This window comes from Petromyzon marinus, chromosome 54, assembly GCF_048934315.1.
Source record: "Petromyzon marinus isolate PM22_M1 ecotype Great Lakes invasive population chromosome 54, UKy_Petmar_22M1.pri1.0, whole genome shotgun sequence".
In the NCBI taxonomy this organism is placed as follows: domain Eukaryota; kingdom Metazoa; phylum Chordata; class Hyperoartia; order Petromyzontiformes; family Petromyzontidae; genus Petromyzon; species Petromyzon marinus.
The window spans coordinates 647,719-670,716 of record NC_133720.1 but is presented as its reverse complement, the minus strand read 5'-3'; the positions used below and the strand labels follow the sequence as shown (position 1 = coordinate 670,716).

At 58.8% G+C, this 22,998-nt stretch overlaps 1 protein-coding gene across 2 annotated transcripts in view; it reads left to right on the top strand.

Annotated features, from left to right (window-relative positions):
• Positions 1–22,875, top strand: part of LOC116954082 (transcription initiation factor TFIID subunit 4-like) — a 36,535-nt gene extending 13,660 nt beyond the window's left edge. For both annotated transcript variants that reach the window (XM_076052063.1, XM_032974500.2), the window contains exons 10-16: positions 1,427–1,568; positions 1,930–2,099; positions 5,642–5,772; positions 5,894–6,019; positions 8,006–8,062; positions 11,621–11,740; positions 21,043–22,875. In XM_076052063.1, coding sequence (XP_075908178.1) covers positions 1,427–1,568; positions 1,930–2,099; positions 5,642–5,772; positions 5,894–6,019; positions 8,006–8,062; positions 11,621–11,740; positions 21,043–21,315 — 1,019 coding nt within the window. In that variant the 3' untranslated portion in view covers positions 21,316–22,875. The remainder of the gene's footprint in view (positions 1–1,426; positions 1,569–1,929; positions 2,100–5,641; positions 5,773–5,893; positions 6,020–8,005; positions 8,063–11,620; positions 11,741–21,042) is intronic.
• The last annotated feature ends 123 nt before the right edge of the window (positions 22,876–22,998 follow it).

Genomic DNA, 22,998 nt, shown 5'->3' with positions numbered 1-22,998 from the left:
GACCCTCCTGAGAAAATCGTCTTGAGACTCGGTGAGACTTTCCAGGGGAAACTCGCGTCGTAGTAGGAGTAATGATAAACAATGCACCCCCGGGCCCTGTCCTACCACGATTTGGCACGGCATCGATCTCGCGACGCCCAGCGCACTCCCGAGCCCCGCCAGCAGGGGAGGCTGTCGCTGCGGCGATCGCGACATCTCGAGCGGGGCGGGGGGACGGAGGCGCGTTGCCACCCAGGGAGCTCGCTCTTCGTCCATCATCGCATCGTTTGTTTGCCAAAATACCACTCTCGTAATAATCGTTGCTCTTTGTTTCCCCTTCATATTTTATCGCTGGATAAAGTAGACATTACATTTTTGGTTTGTTATTTCGCTTGTTCACTCATGAAAGCCTCACCGAGTCTCAGGGCCCTTTTTCAAGAGGGTCCTGCCAAGTTCTATCAGGAGGGGGGTGATGATGCTCCTGCTGTGTGGGACCCCAATTGAGTAATTTGCAGGTAATGTTTAAAAATTCGGATGTTAGTGCCAGTGACATTGTTTATGTAAAAATAAGCATGGGGGAGAAACCGTGTGTTCTCCCTCTCAGGACAGTGGGAGAACATACAAGCTCCGCAGTATCACACAGTCACACTCTCGTTCGCACTTGCTCACCGGTACGCTGCACAACTGGGGGAGGTCACACACACACACATCCAGAGGTGCCCGAATCAGGAATAGAACCCAGGCGCTTCTAGCTGTGAGGCACGAGAGTTACCACTGCGCCACCCTGCCCGTCCACAATAATTAAAGTTCGACATAATTGGCTCTTTCCAAGTCATTAATTGCTATGCAAAATGTTTTCAGCAATAATTGACGGCACAGTGGTGGTTATATGGCCTCGTTTGTTTCCACAGTTCAAGTGATTAGTTCATTATCGTGCCACTGACGGTGCGTGGATTGTACGCAATAATAATTACAGCTTTACAACCGATCAGGCTTACTAAGTTCCTTATTAAAATTCTTATGGCTCTGGCTTATGTAGAGTGAACTGCAGTTGCAGAACTCTTATGAAGTGATCTTTATTTATATTGGAAGTACAGCAAGGCATAATAACAATTAACATATTGTGAAATACAATGAACAGGCTTATGGGAGACTGACGTCGTGACGACCGGAGAGTAGTATTACGGCACTCCCAATTGTCGTCGTCTCTTCCGCTTGTGTTTAATGCCCCACATCGCTCGCTCGTTAGTCGGCTAAATCGGCAGTGTGTGCCCGGTGTGGTACGGGGCTGTGTGATGTGCTGTGGTACGGGCGGTGTGTGGCGCGGTTTCGTGCGGTTTCGTGTGTTGCGATGTGGTGCGGTTTGCCGAGTTTGCGATGTTTGGCGGTGTGCTTTGGCGCGGTGTGCTTTGGTGCGGTGTTTGTGCGGTCTGGTGTGGCGTCGCAGGCATGGCGGTGAGATTTGGGGCGGTGAGCGGCAAGGGCCCGGCAGTCGGCCTCTCTACCGGCGCCCTCGCGACCTCCACCAGCCACACGGCCTCCACGGCACAGAAGGGGAAGTTCAAGGACGCTGGCGGGGGCACCTTCAAGTGAGTTCCCCTTGACCCTCGGGCACCACAAGCACTCGCACTCTCCCGAAGACAAAGATCCCCCGTATAGCCGCAATAGACTGCTGGGGCAAGTGCTGTTAACGAGCACCTATGAAGTCCGGCACGGTCCACGTGGGGGTGTTATGGCCAGCGCCACACCTGGCCGCCTTTGTCGCCCCAGTTGCAATGTTAGTACACCGCACCAGGTACTCGGTTCAGGCTGAGTCGACCACTTACACACACACGCACACTCGCACTTGAGATCACACACCGCACCAGCTCACAGGGAGGGCTTTTACCCTGGAAGCACTGCACTCATGGATGGGCCATACACTGAGAGCACCGCTGTCGCCGTGCGCAGGGACGACGATGACATCAACGACGTGGCGTCGATGGCCGGGGTCAACATTAACGAGGAGAGCGCGCACATCGCGGCCACGGGCTCCGATACGGTCGGCACGCAGATCCGCTCGTGCCGCGACGAGGCCTTCCTCTCCGGCACACCGCTGCTGGCACGCATGCAGGACATTGGTACGCTCGCTCATACACGCTCGCTCACTCACTCGCTCACTCACTCGTCCATCATTCACCTGCTTGCACGTTCATTCACTCGCGCTTTTTTTCCACTCACCCGCCTGTCCCATCACTCGTGGGTTCATTCACTCGCCGGGCCGCCCGCTCTCTCACTCGGACACGTACAGGATAGAAGGCTGCTTCAACTGAAGTGAGCACAAGCAACCGTGGGGTCTGGTGGGCAGGGCGGGCTCCTTTGACACGGTGCTGGCCGCACACGAGCACGTTTCCACAGTCCACGTGAACCGCTCTGGCGGTTCCCGCAATCCTTCAATAAGTTAAGGCCTCCCCACTCCATGTTGCTGCTGAGGGGTTTTGTCTGATAATGTGGGTTGGTGATCGGGGGCAGGAGGTGGGGGGGGTGCAGGGTGGCAGGACTTTTTGTGATGTCACTCACCACGGATGTAGAGTGGTGGTGCGGTGGTTGAATTCAGCGCCTCCCCCCCCCCCAACTGGTTAATTTATTTAAAGAGACCGTCCGCCACGAGCTGAAGTGACTTCTGATGGTGGCCAGCACTGCAGTGGGAGAGGGGGCTGCGGGGTAAACAGGACATTTGTTCATGGCCCACAACTCAAGAGAATCCTACGGCAAAAAAAATCCTGATTTTTTTTTTGTTCCCGAAATTCAGATTACTTGTTGCTCGCGAACAACGCTTGCCATGACAATCTGCGGCAGCGCTGGGGGGGGGGGACCCATCTTAGGAACGGGAGGGTGGGCGTCTCTTCTGCAACGGTGTCCCTCCCAGGATAGCAAAGACACCTGAGGCTTGGTTTGACCTGTTCCACCTGAGGCTTGGTTTGGCCTGTTCGTGTCGCGACACCACGCCGAGCGTGCGTGCAGTGGCTAGACGCTTGTTTTTCCTGAAGCGATCCAAGGGCACGCGCGTTGTGCGTGAGTGCGGACGGTGCGATCTCACCGCGGACAACAGAGGATGCCGCTGCCACTGCAGCTACAGCGGCAACAAGCGAGACACGTGTGGCTGAGACGCCTTTTTGGGGGGAAGCCCCCCGACCCCCCCCTCGTCCCGCCGCACTCCCCCTCCACCGCCCCCCCCTCCGTACAGCCTCTGAGCCCCCCTTCTTTGCCGTGCAGGAAAACGTCCGTTATTAGCTCATAAAAAAAGATGGTTGTGGGGGTGGGGGGGCAGTGGTGATAATAATAAAAAATCTATCGAGGTATAATTGGGATCTCTGCTGGAGAGGGAGAGAGGCGAGGAGGGAGCGAGTGAGCCCTCTTTGGAACGGTGAGCGATGCCCACGGGCAAAACCGGGCAACCAGCTGTCTGCGAGACAAACCCGCGCGCCTTTGTTCCACTCATCAGCCGCGGGGTCTGGCGTAACCTCCAACACCCCCCCCCCCCTCGCTCCCTCACTTCATATCTTCCGCTCCTCACACCTCCCCGTGCCGCCCCCCCACCCAGTCCGACACAAATCCCTCTCCTTCACACCTCCAATTCCAATTATTTTTTTATTGTTTAATCTCTTTTTTTACTTTTCCTCCTCCCCCCTCCACTCGTCTTCTCCACGCTTGGTTTTAACGACCGCGGCCGCTGCCACGCGTGCCAGGCGGCCGTGGCGATCGCTGTTTGCGCATCGTCTTCGCGTCGCGACCAACCCGCCCCAACCTCGTCCCGCCGCGTCGCTCGCTCGTGGCGGTGTGGGGGGGGGAGCGCTGCCGGCGCCTGGCGGCTCCGACGTTTGAGCTTCCCGGACCCACAGGGCGGAGATCGCCATCTCATTTTAATATTTTACTTTCCGCACGATGCTTCCGTCACGTCAGGGCGAGCGCATTGGACTTGCCATCCAGAGGTCATCGGGTTTAATTCTCCCGGCACAGCAGTTGAAATACATTTATTAAATGCCCCTGCTTCTGTCCACCCCGCAGTGTAAGTGGGCACGCCGCTGTCAGTCGCTGTACCCGTTTATAGCGATACAGCTACTGACACACTTGTGCCCGTTTATAACAACGGGTACAAGTGTGCATGCTCCTCCTACTTGTTCCAGGACGCATGGCAGACATGGACGTCTAGAGGCCAAATGCCCTCCAGACGGGTTCTCTAGCACTATCCCCAGTGGAGGCCCTTCCACCTACCTTGGCGTGAGCAAGCAGTTGCAGGACCTGCACCTTTGCCTTTTTACCTTCTTATTCTATGGTTCTTTCGGTAAAGTCACGTAGATAGAAAAAATAATAACAATTAAATAATAAAATTTTACATTTTTATAAAGTGAATAAAAAATAATAAAAATATCACGACATTTCAATCGCTTGTGTTGCGATCGAAACGTCGTGATATTTGTAGTATTTGTTATTAACATTATTTTTATTTTGTTATTGTTTTTTCTTCTGTGTATGTGACTTTACAGAAAGAACCATAGAATATTAATTGCTGCAGTCACGAAAGTTTTAAATCAAATTTGTACCTTCTCTTACATGCGCGGACACGCACACACACACGAGCGAGCGAGCGTATAAATAGGCAGCTACGATTTTTTTTGTCTCTGTTTTTATGTCTTTCTCTCCTTTTCTCCTCTCGGACGTTTGAGTGTCAGAGCGCCGCGCCGATGAAATGGGGCCTTGATTAGCGGAACCGTCTCGTGGCCGTCTTGATGTTTGACACGCCGCCTCTTTTTATGTCCCGGCTCATTTTCATTCTCACTCTCCGCCGCTCGGCCGCCAGCAAAACACTCTGATATAAAATGCAAGGCCTGGATTTGGACTCATTTGTGCCGTGCACGCGTGTGTGTGTGCGCACGAACGTGACTGTGTGTATGTCCTAGCCTGTGTGTGTGTTTCAATTCCTCTTTTGCTTCCCATTTATTTATTCTCCCCGTTTTTCCTGCGACCTCGTGCGCACACCTGCCGCCCGCCACTGCGCTCTCCTCCGCCGTTAAGCGGAACGCCCAAACGCGCCCGCGAGTCGAGGCGTTAAATCTCTCCGCCGACGCGTTCGCTCATCACGTTTAAGCGAGTCAGAAACATGATTACCGCTTTGCCAGGCGCGCAAGCGTGCTCGCACGTGCCGTCGCCGCCACCGCCAGCGTGTGGTGGCGAGCCTCCTTCCCAGCAGGCCTTGCGGCTTCCTGCCTCTTGGCGGAAAGTGTTGCCTTCGTGCCCTGGGGGTTGCCACCTCCGAGTTGCAAAATAAACGGGACATGTCAGGGGAAGGAGAAGAGGGGAGAACTAGATTAACCATATGTTGTTATCTTTGGGTGGTTTATTATTATCACAACTGATATAAAAAAAATAACAGAAATTTGTTCCAGGAAGACTCTTCTCAGATCTACCTCAAAAAGAGGTTGATCCTGAGAAAACCAGGACAGGCGGCAAGCCTATTTACCCCAACGCGTGGGCTTCCACTAGGTCATCGCTCTCCCACCTCTCCCCTCTTCTCACTCCCCTCCACCCCACACCTGTACACCTTTATAGGTGCTCGCTAATAGCACTTGCCCCAACGGTATGTTAAGGCTGCACGGGGGATCTATGTCTTCGTGTGCCGCAGCCAAGCGGCACGGTGTGAGCGAGGTGCCGGCGGACGCAGTGAGCCTGATGTCGCACGCCGCCCAGGAGCGGCTGCGTGGCGTCATCGAGAAGCTGACGGTCATCGCGCAGCACCGGCTCGAGAACATGAAGGTACGAACTCCCGCGCTCGTCCCCCTCGGCCCGCCCGCTCGCCTCCCTCTGGCAGCCATCGCGACTGTGCGGCCCCGACCCCGAGTCCAACCCTAACGCCGCGCGCTCCCTTCCCCTGCAGGAGGAAGAGCGGTACGAGCAGACGAACGACGCTCGCTCGCAGCTCAAGTTCTTCGAGCAGCTCGACCGCCTGGAGAAGCAGCGCAAGGACGAGCAGGAGCGCGAGATCCTGCTGCGAGCAGCCAAGGTGTGGCCCCGCCCCCTCTCACCACAAGCAGCCTGCATCCACTGCACAATCCCCTCTACAAACACTGCACGACCACACTGTAGCAACTGGACAAGCACCGCACAAACCACGCCACGACCACCCCACAGTTGCCGCGCAAATGCCCCACAGCCATCGCCTAAGTACCCACAGTCGCCACGGACGCGGCAGTGAGCGCGGCGCTGCGGTCACACAGACGTGACCACGCCCCAACAGAAGGCCCACGGCTCGTGTACCGCTCGCGTGGCATTGCGATTCACCCCCAGCGATTCGGGGGGATCGCCACACTTTTGGGTTGCGTCGCGATCGTGCGCGGCCTGTCGTTCACGTGTCGTTTGCAGTCGACGGATCGTGCATGTTTACGCGCCAGGCCTTGACTCGTGCAGGAGAGTAAATTCATGGTTTGTGCACACCGTGCAAATTAAACCTCCGGCGTGACAGTATGGCGACACGGCGAAAACGTTCCCAGCGCCAGCCCCCGTCGACGCGCGTCACCGTCGTTGAGTTCTATCGCTCGCCCACTCGGAGAGAACCGCCACGCTGGCCTTGTGGCCCGCCATGGACCCCGTGGCACATGGGCCCAGCGCTCCCGAGCCTCGCCACCAGGGGGCCGAGGAGGCCCGGCCCACCGTCCACTATTTTCCCGAAATGGTGATGAAAGTCTTCACCGGTGAAGTGTTTTACATGGATGGAAGGAATTCACGGCCCGTGACGATGGTTGTGACTGCACGGCTGCCCACCGGAGACCAAAGCGCAACGGCCTGACGAGACGCAGCGAACGAGTGTGAGCAAAGACGCACATTGCAGTCGTTTAGTGATGGTCATTAGAAACAATATTGCACTGAGGAAGTCCAAACATGGTAATTAGCCACTTATGTATATAGACACATTTACCGAGTTCACCAATTGGCTGAGCTGATGATATTGGGGGGGGGGGTGCAGGAGGGAGTGAATTGCACGCCTCTAATACGTAACAAAAAGCTGTCATCGGCTAACTAAGACAACGACTAAAATTAATAATTACACCCGAACTTTCGCTGGGCCTACCTCGCCGGAAGGGACGGGGGGGCGTGCACGTAAGGGCAAGGGGGGGGGGGTGCATACTCTTCACTAAATAAATAAAATTATGAAGCCCATATTCAAATGAAATGGAACGTCGGTGTCATTAGCCATGCGTAGCCTGACCTCGCCCGGAGATTAGTTATTGAAGACGGTGTGTTTAATTCATCTGGCATGCTCGAGCCTCCGCACTTCAATGCGTGTGCTGCTGCTGCTACACATACTGCTTTTGCTGCCGCTGTTGGTACTGTTGCTACTACTGTTGCTGCTACTGTTGCTGCTACTGTTGCTACGACTACCGCCGCCACTGCCGCCGCCGCCACGGCGGCCGCTTCGGCCGCTGCGGGTCGTGCGGCCCAATGCCCGCTGGCCGGGCGCCCTCTCTGAAGTTGAGGCTCATGATTACGGCCGCCTCCGCCGCAACTTTCCACAGATCGCAGACGCCGGGAAAGCCAGGGCACATAATTTCTGCTCGGTTATTCCGAGCCCCAGGGCGTTCCTTACTTTTTAAACGACTTGGCTCGGATGTGGCCTTGAGTAATAATGCATTGAGATTTGGGGAAGAGACAACAGAGTTAATGAAAGGCTGGAAGATAAGAGGCAGAATTCGCTGCCCGGGCTTTCAAAAGAGGGTCTGTCTTTGTCTCGGCGGTTTTAAGTAAAACAGCCCGAGGGGAGGCTTTGCCCAGGGGCTGGCCTTTGCAGGCCCATCAAGATGCCTGCTTCCTCTCCGCCAACTAATTACCTTGTTTCTCTTTGGTTTCACTATACATCTCTCTCCCCTCCCACCCCCCCACCCACCGTTACCCCCAAACTCTGCCAACCCCCGCCCCCCACAACCCGCTCAATCCACTACCTTCCCCCTGCTCCTTCCTGCACCCCCCCCCAACACCCATCTCCTCCCTCCAGAGCCGGTCGCGGCAAGAGGACCCGGAGCAAGCGAGGCTCAAGCAGAAAGCCAAAGAGGTGCGCTGGGAGTGCTCTCAGATGCCCGGCACAGCCCGGCCGCTGAGAGCGGAGGTTGCCTGATGACGATGTGGCTGATGTGGCTGATGTGGCTGATGTGGCTGATGTGGCTGATGTGGCTGATGTGGCTGATGTGGCTGATGTGGCTGATGTTGCTGCCGCTGCTGTACGGACTGCGGCCGGCGCGTGTCGTGTCGAGCGTCCCGTTTAATTTCTCGCCGTCGTCACGCTTCGTCACCGCCGCTCCGTGTTCATGACAAAAGTGTGGGGGGCACCCACGAGTTAAATGACGGAGCGCAGGGGGACGGGCGGGTTAAGAGTGGGGGGAAGAGGCTGGCGATGAGGGTGAGGAGGGTGAGGAATGGTGGTGGCCATCAGCTGGCGTGAGCCGCCGCTATTTCTAGGCCCGCGTAGCCCGACAGGCGCGCGGGGTCAGCGGGGATGATGGCTGCCGGGGAAGCAGCGGCAGTCCCCCCCCCCGCCCCCCCTCTCTCCTCGTGGCTCTCGGCTCTGTCTGGCTAAAGGCCCCCCCCCACCACGACGACATCCCTCTCCACATCCCTCTTCCCCTGCCCCCCCCCCGCCTGGCCCTGCCCCCCCGCCCGGCCCCTGAGGCGTCTAATCTCCCGTGCGTGTGTCGTCGTGTTATGAATAGGAAGCAGTGCCCGGCGGCTGGCGTGCGCTTAACATATTGAAAGAGCCTGGGGGGTAAATAAACCCTCCTGCACGGCGGGCGGGCCGGGGGGGGGGGGGGCTGTGGCGCGGGGAGGCTGGGGGGCGGGGGTGGGGGGGAGGAGTATCGTATGCAGAGCAGGGGGTTGGTGACGGGGGGGGGGGGGGTCGACGGTGGGGGGCGCGTTGTGATGCCCGCTTCATTAATGAATTTAGAACGGTGGAATTAAAGCTACAAAACGGGAGAAGCGCTCAGCGATCTGCGCGCGAGACCAGTTTTATGGCCGTTTCTGTTTCCTGATTGCCAGCGAATTATTCCGACGGGGTGTTTTTTTTGTCACTTGGGAAAATTTTGCGGTTGCAAAATTTACATTCAAAGGGGCCTTTGTCTTTCGTAAGGAGACGCGTGCAGGTGAGAGGTGATTGCGCGCCCGTTCCTCCTCGCACCCACCGAGCCCGCACACTCACAGCTTTTATTTTTGTGTCGGGCGGTTTATTTATTTATTTAATATTCCGCCGGCTTCTCGCGACGCGTGCGAGTTTTAGTGGCGGGCGGGCGGGCTCAGCGGTCGATAGCCGGGCTCCGTCTCGCCGCCCGCGGGCGCGTGCTGCCACTAATTGGAAGTTCGTTTTGATCGAGCTTGGCTATTAGCTGCAGTCCTCCCGCAGTTACCCCTCGGGGGGTCCTCCCGCCACCCGGGCCCCCCTTTCTTCTTCCCCTCCGCGCGTGCAACAACAACAAAATCTCGGCGGGAAAACCAACGTGCGCGCGTGCTTGCGGGTAGACCTGCGTACGCGCCCACTCCACCCCCACCCCCACCCCACCCCACCCCCCTTTTTTTGCAGGTTGGTATTTAATTTTTTATTATTTAACGAAACTGCGCGCAAAAAAAAAACGCTTTCACTTGACCCCTCCGAACGTGCTTGGCGCAAAATAAATCAGGGGAATTAGAGCTCCGGGGGGGTTGTCGGCAAGCGGGAAATGTTGGGGAGTAACGGAGGAATGCTCGCTCGCTGGCTCGCTGGCTCGCTGGGCTAACGAACATGGGCTGCGGCGAGCGCTCGGGGACCTGGCGGAGTTTAAGAGCGATCCCCGGAGAGCCACGTTCCCCCACCCCCGCAACCCCCCACCGCCGCTCTACCACCACTCCAGCCCCCCCAGCTCGCCCCTGCCCAGAAAAGATGACATTAACCGCAACCACTCCCCGCCCCGTCTCCCGGCTCACGGTGCCGCCCCAACCCTCGTGGCCGTGGCCTCTGACCCGATGCCGCTACCGTCCTGCGTCTCGCAGGGGAGGCGCTTCTCCATCTCTCGGTTGCTCCCCACTCTTCCATTTGCTCCTTCTCTCTGCCAGCTCCTCCACTCTCGCCAGTATTCAACTCACTCTCCACTGCTGCTCACCCCACACATGCTTCTCGTAAGCTCAGCCGCTCCACACTCTGTTGCTGCTCTCTCCTGCTCTCATCGCCTTGTCTCTCTGTTTGCCGTTATCTCACCCCTGATCCAGCATCGGCTTGTCGTGGCATTGCCCATAGGGCGCCGTGTCGGTTGGGGGGGGGGGGGGGGGGGGGTTTGGGTTGGTGGATCACGGCGCCGGTGACAGCACGCCAGGATTTGGTATGCACACCTCGGCGGCGTGTTTACGACCGGGAGGCCCCACCCTGCCGTGCCGTTGCTCCGTGACTGATTGCCGGCGCCCGAACGCCTGTCGCAAATTAATGGGAGATCATTTTTAAGCACCAAATTTTAATGAGGCCGCCTGTCTGTCGAATTCATAACTTCCCCTGCGCTGGGTGGGTAATTGTAATTTAATTGTGGTGTTTAGCTCGTCTGTGCAGTTGGGGTATTCCGGGTGCGTTTAATTAAGCTCGTTTTTTTTTGCCTACTGCCGCAGTTACTTATTTTATTATTTATTGCCAGGAAGACGGCAGCGTCGTGTTTGCCCCAGCGCATTTCTCCGCTCAGGGTCTCGTGCAATCAACCTCTGATCGCCGCATCTCTTCAATCACTTTGCCACGTAAAACTCCTCCCCTCCCTGCACGGGACGGATTTTTGTACGCACGTATGTACTCCCGTGCGTGCGTCCAGGCCGTATCGCATCCATCTATGCGGCGTGAAAAAGTCGCCTAAACGTCGCCCGGCTTTTGGCTTATAACCGGCGTAAAAGCATCGGAGGGGGCTTTCAGTGCCTCGGGCACTTCCACCACATCCCCTCCTCTAGCCGTCACCAGTAGTGGCTTGTCTCCACCGCCGGCCATCATCATCCTGTAGCCATGCCGTCTCCTGCCCTAAGCCCATGCCTTCCTTTCCGTCTCTGCATGTCGTTTGAATTATTCTCCACTTCATGCTGCTTTTGCGCACTTTCAGCCTTTATCAGTATCCGTGTCCTCTTTTTCCATACGTCGCAGCGGGTCATGCGCACTGATTGAGAGAGAGTTTTGTTTTCAGGCAGTTGCTACATTGGGTTTCCATTATGGGGCTGTAAGAAGTTAAACAACAAAGCATCTCTGGCCCTGACCTGAGCTTGAATTTTACCAGAACCGTAAACTCTACCTTTTTCCCAAGCTGCACACCTTGTCCAACCTTCACCACTCATTTGTAATTTATTTTTTTATCGGACAAATGCCCACTTGTAGGCCAGTGCTGTGTTCAACTGCATAGGGACAGCTGCCACGGGAAATGTGATGTAAAGGGGTTTTAATTGCTGAGGCATTTGAGAGGAAGCTCCCTAGAACTGCAAATTCTAATCCTTGCTCATAATTGAACCGGGTGAGAGTCAACCTGCTCTTGACGTGTCACCCGCTGTCATCTCGCTCCTTCGCCAGTCCTGTCCCTGACATCGATGCCTAACCTGTGACCTCTGCCCCCCGACCCCCCCCCAACAGATGCAGCAGGCGGAGCTGGCGCAGATGAGGCAGAGGGACGCCAACCTCACGGCACTCGCCGCCATCGGGCCCCGCAAGAAGCGGAAGATCGACTCTCCCAGCCACGGCTCATCGGGCGAGGTGCGATACCACCCCCACCACCACTGACTACCCCCCTCATCTTAACTCCTGCCTCCGTGCCGTGGCAGTGCTTCTGACCCGCCTACCTAACCCCTCCCGGCGTTGTTCCAGTGTGTGCCAACCCGACCCCTGTCCCCACTTGATGCTCGGAGCGGTGCCAGTCCTTGCTCTCACCCATAACTAACGTGTGTGGTGCCAGTGCCGCTCCACGACCTTTCTGTACGATGCCATCCTCTCGACTCCGACCCATATGGGCCCGTGGTGCAATAGGTTTGTTCCTGAACTCCCCACCGGACCCCTGGCCGGTGGGGTCCCAACATCGCTGCCCCTTGATCCCCGACCCCCATTCCCGTGACTCCGACTCCTGGCCTGGTGCCAACGTGCGTGGTTCCCCTGTCCTCGCGATGTGCCATTCGTGCCAAATTCCCCGACCTGCTCTGGTGCAGCGCCAGTCTCCCGGCCCCTCCACCCTTGACTCCCACGCCCCTCAATGCGGTGTCCACGTGCGAGCCACTCCCGGCACCAGTGCCAACTCGGGAGGATTAATACCGGTTCCCGGAGCGGCACGCATTAAGGGAGCCTTAGGGGGTCCGACGTGGTCCGTGGGGGCTTCAAGAAGAGCCGGGAGTGCTCGAGAGGTTCACGGCGACCCCTGCAGGGAACCCGGTGCAATGGACACTGCGGGCCTGTTTTGTGGCTCTCATTTCGTACCCGGGCCGTCTGCCCCGCACCGCCCGACTCGTTAGAAGTTTCATTAATGGGAATAAATGAGCTTAAAGTCACCGTCGCGGCGTTGCGCGTGGCGTCGTTCTCGTGGGCAGTCAACGTGGCAGTGACATGGCTCGGTGTCCCACAAGCGATGCTCCCGACGTAACCTCGCAGTCGACGCTCTCGACGCCGCGGTGCACGCAGCCCTGCCGGGGTGTGCAGCCACACCATAAGAGTCGCTTGCTGGCAGCGCCGCCGCGTCTCGCCTGCTCCAGAGAAGGATAATTATTAAAACCTGTTATTCATTCCTCGGGCCGCGTAGGCACGCCCGGAGCAGGGCTCTTTGAAAAGCCGGCCCGGAGTATTTAGCCCAGGATAGCGGAGCTCGCTTCTCTCTCTCTCCTGTGCCCCCATGCTGTGATGTCCCACCCGGGGGGGGGGGGGGGGGGGGAAGGGTTATGGTTCGTGTTGTTGTTGGGGGGGGGGGCACTCTTTGAAGGCCCTGATTGGTGGCTCCACGTAGCCCCTAGGGCCATGACCCCACCCTCCCCCACCCCGGGTTTAACCCCTTCCCACCCCCGGGCACCGTGGCCGCGTTATCCCTGCCTCATCCCCACCTGGGGACCCCACCCCTTAAGCCTCGCCCTTGAGCGTCCGTCCGTCTGCCCGTGTGTGTGTCTATCCACGTGTCTCTGAGTGAGTCTACCCACGTGTCCGTGCGTCTGTTCGCGGTTCTGTGTTTTTGTTTGTCGGTGTGTTTGTTCATCATTTGTCTGTGCTTGCACGTGTCGTCCGTGCGTCACCCGTGTCTGTGCCTTTGTGGCTGTCTGTATATCCACGTGTCCGTTCGTGTCCGTCCACTCTTGTCTCGGCCTTGTTATCTGTCGGCGTGTCTGTCTGTACGTGTGCACAATTACGCTCGTGCGCGCGCGTGTACTTACACGTGTACTTACACGTGTACTTACACGTGTACTTACACGTGTACTTACACGTGTACTTACACGCGCACGAGCGTAATTGTGCACAGAGCCAGCGCGGTAAGGTGAGCGTCGTGTCCCAGGGCCGCTTCTGCGGGCGCCGCCTTCCCTTGGATGTGACGGTGCTGTGGGGGGTGGCGGCCAAGTGGGGGGGGGGGGGGGTGCAGGGGGGCCGTGGGGGCCGGGGGGGGGGGAAGCGAGGCTTTGTTCTGCGCCCGTTAATGGTGGCGCCGCGTGATGGCGCACGTGGCCTGGCACCCAGGGCCCAGCCTCCTCCTCCTCCGCGCCCACGGGGGACGCGGGCCTCGTGTGTGCACGCACACGTGTGAGCGCATCTGTGACAGCGTGCACACGCACGCGTGCGCGCGCTTGTAACGAGCACGCATTGATTAGCATACTGCGCTTTGAATTAGGTGATCTGAGTTTGATTCCCGCTCACGGCCGACACCAGTGACGATTTTCTGCACCGGTCCTAGGCCTCCCCTAGGTCGACTCGGCCTCAAATGAGTACCTGGCATTGTGTGTAAATATTGCCGCTGTGGAGACAAAGGTACTGGCCAACCACCCCCTTGTGAGCCGTTCCGGCCTTCATAGGTGGTCGCTAACAGCACTTGCCCCAAGCATTTATGAAAAGTTGTACGGGGAATCTTAGCTTTTATATATATACACACATGCATGTGTGTATCTGTGTGCTTCTGTCTCTATCCGTGTGTGCGAGTGTGTGGGTCTGCATGCATGTGCGTTTGTCTTTATGGGGGTCTTTGTGTCACCGGCCTTAATAGACACTAACAGCGCTTGCCCCAGCAGGCTTTAGGGGAATCTTTAATTTCTGTTTGTCCATGCATGTGGGTGTCTATGTATTTGCGCGCATGCGTATCTGATGGGTGGAGTGGTGGGATAGTCGTTAACGTACTGCGCTACAAAACTGGTGATGCAAGTTTGATTCCAGGATGTGGGTAGTGGCGAATATCTTAACTGATCCCGTGCCTCAGTTAGGTCAACTCGGCCTTAAATGAGTACCTGGTGCAGTATATTAACCGACGGCCGGGATTGGTGATAGCCACGCCATCCCCTCTTGCGCCATTCCAACATAAATAGGTGCTTGCTAACAGCACTTGCTCCAATAGTCTGTTCAAGGCCACATTGGTGATCCATGTTTTTTTATGGGTGGTGTGCATTCGTCTGTGCGTTTGCGTGTGCGCCTGTACATCTGTCTGTGTGAGACTGTGTGGATGTGCACGCGTATTTCTGTGCGTCCACGTGAGTGCGTTTGTTCATCTGCGTGCATGCTCGTAAGTGTATGCATATGTCTGACATCTGTGTGTCGCCTCTATGGCCGTGTGAGTGTAGGTCTATACGCCTTGTGTGCATGTGTCTGCCTGTGTGCCTGTGCGGGTCTGTACATCTGTGCTGCCGCCCCTGTATCTGCGCATCTCCGCATTTCTCTGTATAATGTTATGATTGAGAGCGAGCGAACGGAGGGAGGGATGAGGCTGGCCATGGGGCGGCTGGCGGCTGGCAGTGCGGGTTGGCGGTGGGGGGCTGTAGTTTTCCGGGTAAGTTGGAGGGTTTTTTGCGGATGGGCCTGGGCGGGGCGTCGCCGTGGTTACGGGATGCCCCGAGGCGTGCACTGGCCTGCTGCCTGCGTGCGCGAGCGAGCGAGCGAACGAGGGAGCGAGCGAGGGCTGTGTTTCCGTGGGGCGTGCGTCGCCCGCGGCGTCCCGTGTACCCTGGCGTTTGAGACAGTGTGATTGCTGCCCCCTCTCCCCACCGCCCCCCCTCCTCGCTCCCCACTTCCCACTCTCGAGCCCCCCCCCCCCATCACCGCCCCCGCCCCCGATTCCAGGCGTGATTACTGCCCTGCTCCTGGCATAATTCCTCCTTCCTCTCCAAAGATTTCTCTTTTCTGTTTCAACTTCTGAGGCTTTATAGGGGATTTTTTTCCCCCCTCTTAAATCTTTGCATCACTCCCATTTGCCCCAGAGACAAAATTAATTTTCTTTTCTTTTTTTCTTTCTAATAAACCAAAGAAAGATATCGGCAGAGCTGTTATTTTATTTTTATTTTCGCAAATGTTTTTCGCCCGTTCGGTTCGTGTCGGGTGTTTTTTAACGAGCCCTCGAACGAGCTAATTGGAAACGGTGCCGTTGGTGGCCTCCTGCTCACATCCCCTCCCCACACCTCCCTCCCCTCCGCTTCCCCGCCGCCCCCCTTCCCCCCCGCGCGTCTCCCAAGGCTGCGGATTTTTGGTGCAAAATGCAAATGAGCGGCTGCCGTGGCGACGTCTCGCGATCCGCGGAGCGGGAGAGCGGTAACCCCCACCCCCCCCACCCCCCGGGAAGTTAGCGCGCTGGCCCTGAGCGCGTGCACCGGCCGCCTGGAACGTGCCGATGGTGCCGTGTCCCTCCGTCTCTCCGTCGCCGGCAGCATGAACCCTCCCGCAGGCCGCGTCCTCCCGCACTCTGCCCAGTACGCATTCCAGTAAACAACCACGACCACCGCTACCACCGCTAACTACCAATACCACCGCTCACCACCACAGTCATCACCACCACCACGACTACCACAATCAATCTCTCTTCTTTACTCGAGGAATCTCATCTCTTCAATCCCCCGCCCAGCGCACACCCGCCCAGCCCACTCCTCGCATCACCCCAGGGCACCCCACAGTGTCACAACTGCTCAGCACACATCACGTGACCCTCCCCGAGGCAAAAACCACTCGTCGTGGACGGGGGCACTGGGCTAGGGGGTTTGGCTGACGGGAGAGAAGTGGGGGGCTCTGGGCGAGAGAGGGTCGAGCTGGGTGGCATCTGGCCTGTGGCAGGCCAGGGTCCTGGCGCAGTGGGCAGCGCACGTTTTTTCACGATGATGATGTTTATATATTAAATTCTTTATGGAGAGTTTTAAGACCTCGTATGTGCGCGTGTATGCGCGCGTGTGTGTGTGCGTGTATGCGCGTGTGCGTGCACGCACGTATGTGCATGTATGCGCGTGTGCGCGTGTATGCGCATGTGCGTGCACGCACGTATGTGCATGTATGCGCGTGCGTGCGTCTGCCAGCGAGCGCCGGTGCCGAGTCGCGCTCCGCGGCGCCGGAGACTCGGAGCAAATCAACGCGAGGAGCGTGGGACGTTCAAAATGGTTTAGCTGTGCATATTTACAAGCGCAGTGGGAGTCCTGCTCGGGTTTTTTTTTAATCCATTTTCCTCCCCTCTCGCTCTCACACTCCATTGCTCGCTCGCTCTCGCTCTGTCTCTTCCTCCCAGGCTGCCTCCTTCCATTCCCCCCGCCCCTACAGTTCCCCCCCAGAAGCGTCTAATGACCTCGTTAGTTTTGCTCGCGGCAGTGGCGGCGGCGGCGGCGGCGCACGCGTCCCATTCGTTGCGAGCGGCGGTGACGCGCCGACTCCTTGCCGCGGGCTGCCCGCGTGCCCGCCAGCACCCGCCCGCGCAAGCGCCGCTCCCGTCTTGCCTCGCCGGCGCTACCCAGGCCGCACCCTCGCTCCGGCCGCAGCCCTCGGCAGCCGCCGCCGCCGCCGCCGCCGTGGCGCCCCCAACGACAGCCTCCTCCAAATCCCTCCCCCCGCCGCACACCACCACCCCCCAAACCATCGCCCACACCCCGAGGTCAGATGACATTGGTCTCTGGCTCTCTGTCCCGAGGTGCGCCCTCCCCGCTCCGATGGGCCGCTCCCCCTACCCCCCGACAACCGCCACCTCTCACCTCTGCGCTTTGACCTCGGGCCACGGGGCACTCGGACTCTGTCCCCCGCGATCATCCAGGAGGTACACCTCCGGGGGTTGGGGGGGGGGGGTCGAGTCGGGCCCCTGCACCCCCCCACTCGGCCGCCCCCGGCTAGCCACACCGCTCCTGGCCCGACCGCCCCCGTGCCCAAACCAGTATAGCCTCCCCATACAGTGCGTGTTGTTTAGCGCTCTCCTCCTAGAGGAGCCCCAGGCGCTACAGTGAGCGCCTCCTCCTCCTCCTCCGCGCGCTTGCGCCGTCGCTCCGAGTCGTGGCGAGCCCCCCCCCACCCAAAGACAAAGACGCTCACTCACCACGCGGAGTCGCCACGTTTCGTGCGGCAAGAGTGGGGGGGCACCACCGCGGATGGAGCCCCCCACCCCCCACCGCCGTTTCCCAACGCACGCACCCTCGGGGCCCCCTCGCCCCTTTCCTCTAACCTCCCTCCTCCCCCGGCTGCCCCCCCCCCCCCGCATGGCTGGGGCACTGTAGCCGCGTCGTGGCAAATTAAAGTCATGGGGCAGAGATGCCCCGGGGCGGCCCTGACTAACGTGGCAAGGGAGGGTGCGGACACGGAGGCAGGCGGCAGGCGGGCAGGACGGAGGGAGGGAGGGATGTGGAAAGGGGGGCGGGGGTGACGGGGGTAGGTGGGGGGTTGCGGTAGGGAGGGGCCCCCCAGGGCTTGCGGGCCAGGGCGAGGCGAGGCTGTTTGCGGGTCCTCGCGAACCGCTGTGGCTCCACGTGAACTTTCTTCCTCGTGAGCGTGCGCGGCTCCCCACCGGGCCCACGGGCCCTGAAGGGACTCGCAGGGACCCGGAGGGACCCGGAGGGACTCGCAGGGACCCGGAGGGACTCGCAGGGACCCGGAGGGACTCGCAGGGACCCGGAGGGACTCGCAGGGACCCACGGGGGCCCCCGATGTCTTTGCCGCCGCGAGAGAGGAGTTGCTCGCTTGTGGAATGCCGCTCCGCCCCCGTAGGGCTCGGTGGCCGCGGGCAGCTCTGAGGAGCAAAGTGGAGCTGACCTCTTGACCCAGCAGTCAGCCTAGGTGGGGTTGAGAAGCTCCTGGATCTGTCTTTTTTTCACTTTTCTTATTTTCTGACACCAAAGTAACGTCTCCATATTCCTCCGCGGTCAGGAAGGAGCGATCAGCCATCTCGGCGCTCTGCCGCCGTGCCCAGCAACGGGATCCAAACGTTACGGTCCTGAGAAGGGGAAGAGGGGATGGTGTCAGGGGCCAGGCGAAGGTGGCGGTGGGGGAGGGGGTTTAGATACCCGGGGTCAGATGGGTTGCAGGAGCCAGCCGTGTGTCCTGTAGCTCCCAGTCTGGGAGGGACGGTGATGATGCGACGGAGCGGAGGGTGACGCTCGCACTCCCACCCCGCCGCAACCGCTCTCACCGTTGTCGCTCCCTGCGGCCGTCACTCAGCGTCGAGAGTCTCGCGGTCGGCAAGGCGCAGAGTGACCCTGGGCGGCGCTTCGCCGTGCCCTTCGCGGCTCCAGCTGGGCGGGAATTGGCGGCCGGGGGGGGGGGGCTTCCCGTAGGTGCCCTCTACCACCCTCCTGTAAAATCCGCCCGTCTGCCCAACTTGCCGGCGACCGAGTGGGCTGGTGGCCGAGCGAGCGAGCTGCCGGCCACGCGGTTGAGAGAAGTCACTAAATCACTCGTGTGAGCCGTTAGGCCGGGCGGCGGCGTGCGGCACGCGACGTCGCCTGTGACCTCGCCCGTTGATCCTGCGCACGGCCCGGGAGGCGGTGGAGGGCTTGGAGCAGGGGAATTAATGCCCCCCCACCCCGCTCCAAAACATGTTCCCCTGAGACGCACACCTCTGATCCAGTGCTCTTCCGCGGCAAGGATTGTTGAATCGCACAGATGATTTGAGAATTCCCCCAACCCTTCTGGGCTGCAGGGGTCCAGGACGCGGTTGAAAACGTTGCAGTGCAGCTTACCCCGGAATCTGAGTCTTGAGACTTCAGGCTTGGGTCAAGACTCGGCGATGTGTTTGTCTCTTGGTTATCATCGTACATTTTTGTCCGCCCCCTTAGCACATAAATGCAACATTAGTGGAGAATTCTCATTGAAATAAAAAATAATCTCTCGTCGCGCATACGGCTCGATGGGGCTTATCGTAGAGTCGGTGCGTTCTTAATGAGCTCGCTCTCCTGGATAAGTAAATGATATAAAATGCGTTACCATCCCCCCCACCACCTCCCAGTGTCCACCTGCAGCATCCACCTCCACTCGAGCGCGCTGTGGTAGTGCACATTAACCCGGAGTTACGGGTTCGCGACCGGCCTGGGGCCATGGTCACGTGACACCCGGGCGGGCGGGCGGGCAGGCGGGTGGACGGGCGGGGGTTGATGATTGTACCCCAACCCCCCTCCATCAAACCCAGCTTGCGTCCGGGGGCTGTGTCGTGGGATCTCGGGGGGCACGTACAGGGCGTGGTGCGTGGCGGGGCCGGTCCCCCGTGGCTGTGGCTCTGCCCTAACATTAAGGCGCCCGTCAAGTATGCAGCAGTGCAGGTTGCGGTTTGCTAAACCCCAAAAATGACGAATGCCCGCGGCGCTCTCGCTCGCGCTCACGGGCCTGTGGACGCCTGTGGAGGCGTCGGCCGCTGGTGAGAGTCGCTCGTCTGTGCGTCGTTCGTTTGATCGCTCGCTCACTCGCTCGCTCGCTCGCTCAGCGGTCTATCCGTTCGCTCACCCGCCTGTTCGTCTGTGTGTGCGTGTGTGCCTGCTTGGTGTGCGTGCGTGCCGTTAGCTGTGAGCGGCCCGACGGCATGTGCTCTCATGCCAGTGTGACACAAATCGAGGGCGCGGAGCGCGCTGCTCTTTGTATTTTTTGCGTGTCTGTATGTGTGACTGTATGTTTGTCTGCGAGACGGTGTGTGTGGACCCCGCTACAGGATCACCTGCACCCTATTGAAACATACAGGCTGGCCTGTCTACGATCCATCCTTGGGTTAACCAGGTTGGGTTGTGCAAGGAGCTCAAAGATTGGCTGGCAAGGCTGCTTTGGCTGGGTCATGGACAGTCATCATATGCCGCAGAATCTTCTGTTTGGCCGGATAGAGGGGGCTGATCGGGAACGGCACGGACTAGAGAGGAGATGGGCTAGTCCAATGTGAGACGATTTGGATCTGGACTTGCTGATGACCGGTACGAGTGGTGTTAAGATCGTCATCTGCGCACGAGGCTCATGAAGGACGGTACTGGGAAGTTGGAGGCGGGCCCCTTCCAACAGCAATGGAGGGCGGAGGAGCAACGCTCACAACAACGAGCGGAGCGCCAGGCGGTTAAAAGCACAGTTGGTGCATCTGCCAGTCATCTCAGTCAACCCATGGTACCTGGATCTGCCCTCTGATCTCTTACCAGCCAGCCTTCTACACTTCACGTGGTGTCAATGCGCAGCGAGTGTGTCACGTCTGTTGAGACATCCCCGTCACTTAGTGGCGAATGGCGGCTGTCCCTTTTGTGTGTGGGTAGCGGGTGTGGTGGTGGAATAGTTGACTTCCACGTAAGCAACGCATTAGGCCCCAAACTCCCTGCTAGTTGGACAAGTGTATTATGGGACAAGTGTATTATGGGACAAGTGTATTATGGGACGACCTCTGTGAGGTGACACCTGAGTCTCGAGTGGTGATGGATGAAGCCGAACACAGCAGGCTGCTGACCTTGTCACGCCGTGTTCTTCACCTCGCGTGTCCCCTCTTCTCCTCCTGCACCTCATCTCTCCTCCGCCTCCTCGTCTACCCGACCCAACCTCCTCCCTTCCCTCCACCGCTCCTCTTTCCCATTCCCCCTCATCCCCCCTGCCCACTCCGCTCCCTCGCACTCCCCCCGTCGTCCTCGTGTCCCTCACCTCAGGGTGGAGCGACGTCCGGCGCGGCGACGGCCGCCGCGTCCTCCTCATCGTCCGCCTCCTCGTCGTCGTCGTCGTCGTCGCTGTCCCAGGCGGGGGGGGCGGCGGGGGCCGGTCAGGGGCCATCGGGCGCCGGCGGGGCAAGCGGGACGCCGGCGTCGAGGCCGTTCTCGCGACAGAGAATCACCCGCGTCAACCTCAGGGACCTCGTCTTCTACCTGGAGCAGGAGCGAGAGGGCAGCCACTCGCTGCTGCTCTTCCAGGCGCTGTTCAAGTGACCCCCCCACCCTCGCCCGCCCTCCCCCCCTCTCTCCCTCCCCCACGTGCCCGGCCCTCCCCAGGCGCGAGACGGCGCCCGCCCCGACGACTCGGCCCATTCTCTTCGCCGGTGCCGCCGACGCCGTGGTGGTGGCGGCGGCGGCGGTGCCGGTGAGGGGAAGATGGAGGAGGAGAGAGAATCATAAGTCTGTCCTTGTAGCTGGGATGGTGCTAATGGAGGGGGGGGGGGGGCTCAGTGACACCCCTCTTTTGCCTTCCCCCCCCCCACTTGCTTTGCTGGGGGGCGGGCATTGGTGGAGGGGGGGGGGGCGAGCTGTTGGAGGAAGCGCTGTGTGGAGAGTCTCGTGTGCGTGGTGAGAGTGAATGGTGAGAGTGAATGGTGAGAGTGAATGTACGCGCGTGGTGAGAGTGAATGGTGAGAGTGAATGTACGCGCGTGGTGAGAGTGAATGGTGAGAGTGAATGTGCGCGCGTGGTGAGAGTGAATAGTGAGAGTGAATGTACGCGCGTGGTGAGAGTGAATGTACGAGCGTGGTGAGAGTGAATGGTGAGAGTGAATGTACGCGCGTGGTGAGAGTGAATGTACGAGCGTGGTGAGAGTGAATGTACGAGCGTGGTGAGAGTGAATGTACGCGCGTGGTGAGAGTGAATGTACGCGCATGGCGAGAGTGAATAGTGAGAGTGAGTGTACGCCCGTGGCGAGAGTGAGTGTACGCGCGTGGCGAGAGTGAATAGTGAGAGTGAATGTACGCGCGTGGCGAGAGTGAATGGCGAGAGTGAATGTACGCGCGTGGCGAGAGTGAATGTACGCGTGGCGAAGGTGAATGTACGCGCGGTGAGTGAATGGCGAGTGTGAATGGTGAGAGTGTACACGCGTGCGTGTGCCTGATTTTTCCTTGTTTATTTATCAGCCCCACACCCCCCCCCCCCTTGCTGTTGTGATGTTTCTCTCCCATGCCCCCCACCCAAATTCCCTTCCTCGCCCCCCACCCCCCCCCCCACTGGCCAAGAATAATAATGATGATGACTTCCGGGGGAGAGTGGGGGACAGAGGGGGGAGCTCCTTAATGTCACCACCATCCCCACAATCACCACCACTATCCCCACAATCGCCGTCATCAAAATTGCCATCGTCACCACCGTCACCACCGTCACCACCGTCACCACCATCCCCACAGCAGCCGTCATCGCCACCACCGTCCTCGGTATTGTTCGTGATGTTGGCACGGTGTGCGTCTCGCCTCCGCACGGAAGGAACCCATCTCTCAAGCCAATCCTAGCGAAATTTCTACGACGAAAAAATTGTTTGCACTGCGCAATTCTCGGGCATCTCTCTAACGAATCCTGCTGCATCTCCGCCAGCGTGGACCGCGCCGGCTCCAGTCTCACATGGACGACTCAGCGCGAGCGGGCGAGCGAGCGCGCGCCCCACGGCTCTCCCACCTCCCCTGTACATAGTTTTACGCGCTCTTTTTTGGACAGAAAACAAAAAGATAGAATATACGTTGTCACACCTTTGAGAATTGTGTTCATATTTTTGGTAATAAATAATGGATCCGAGGTTTTTGGACGTGGCTGTGATGTCGTGAAGCGTGCGTGCAGAGTCACGATTATCTGAACCGGTGTATGGCTCGCGACCAACACCAGTGACGATTATCTGAACTGGTGTATGGCTCGCGACCA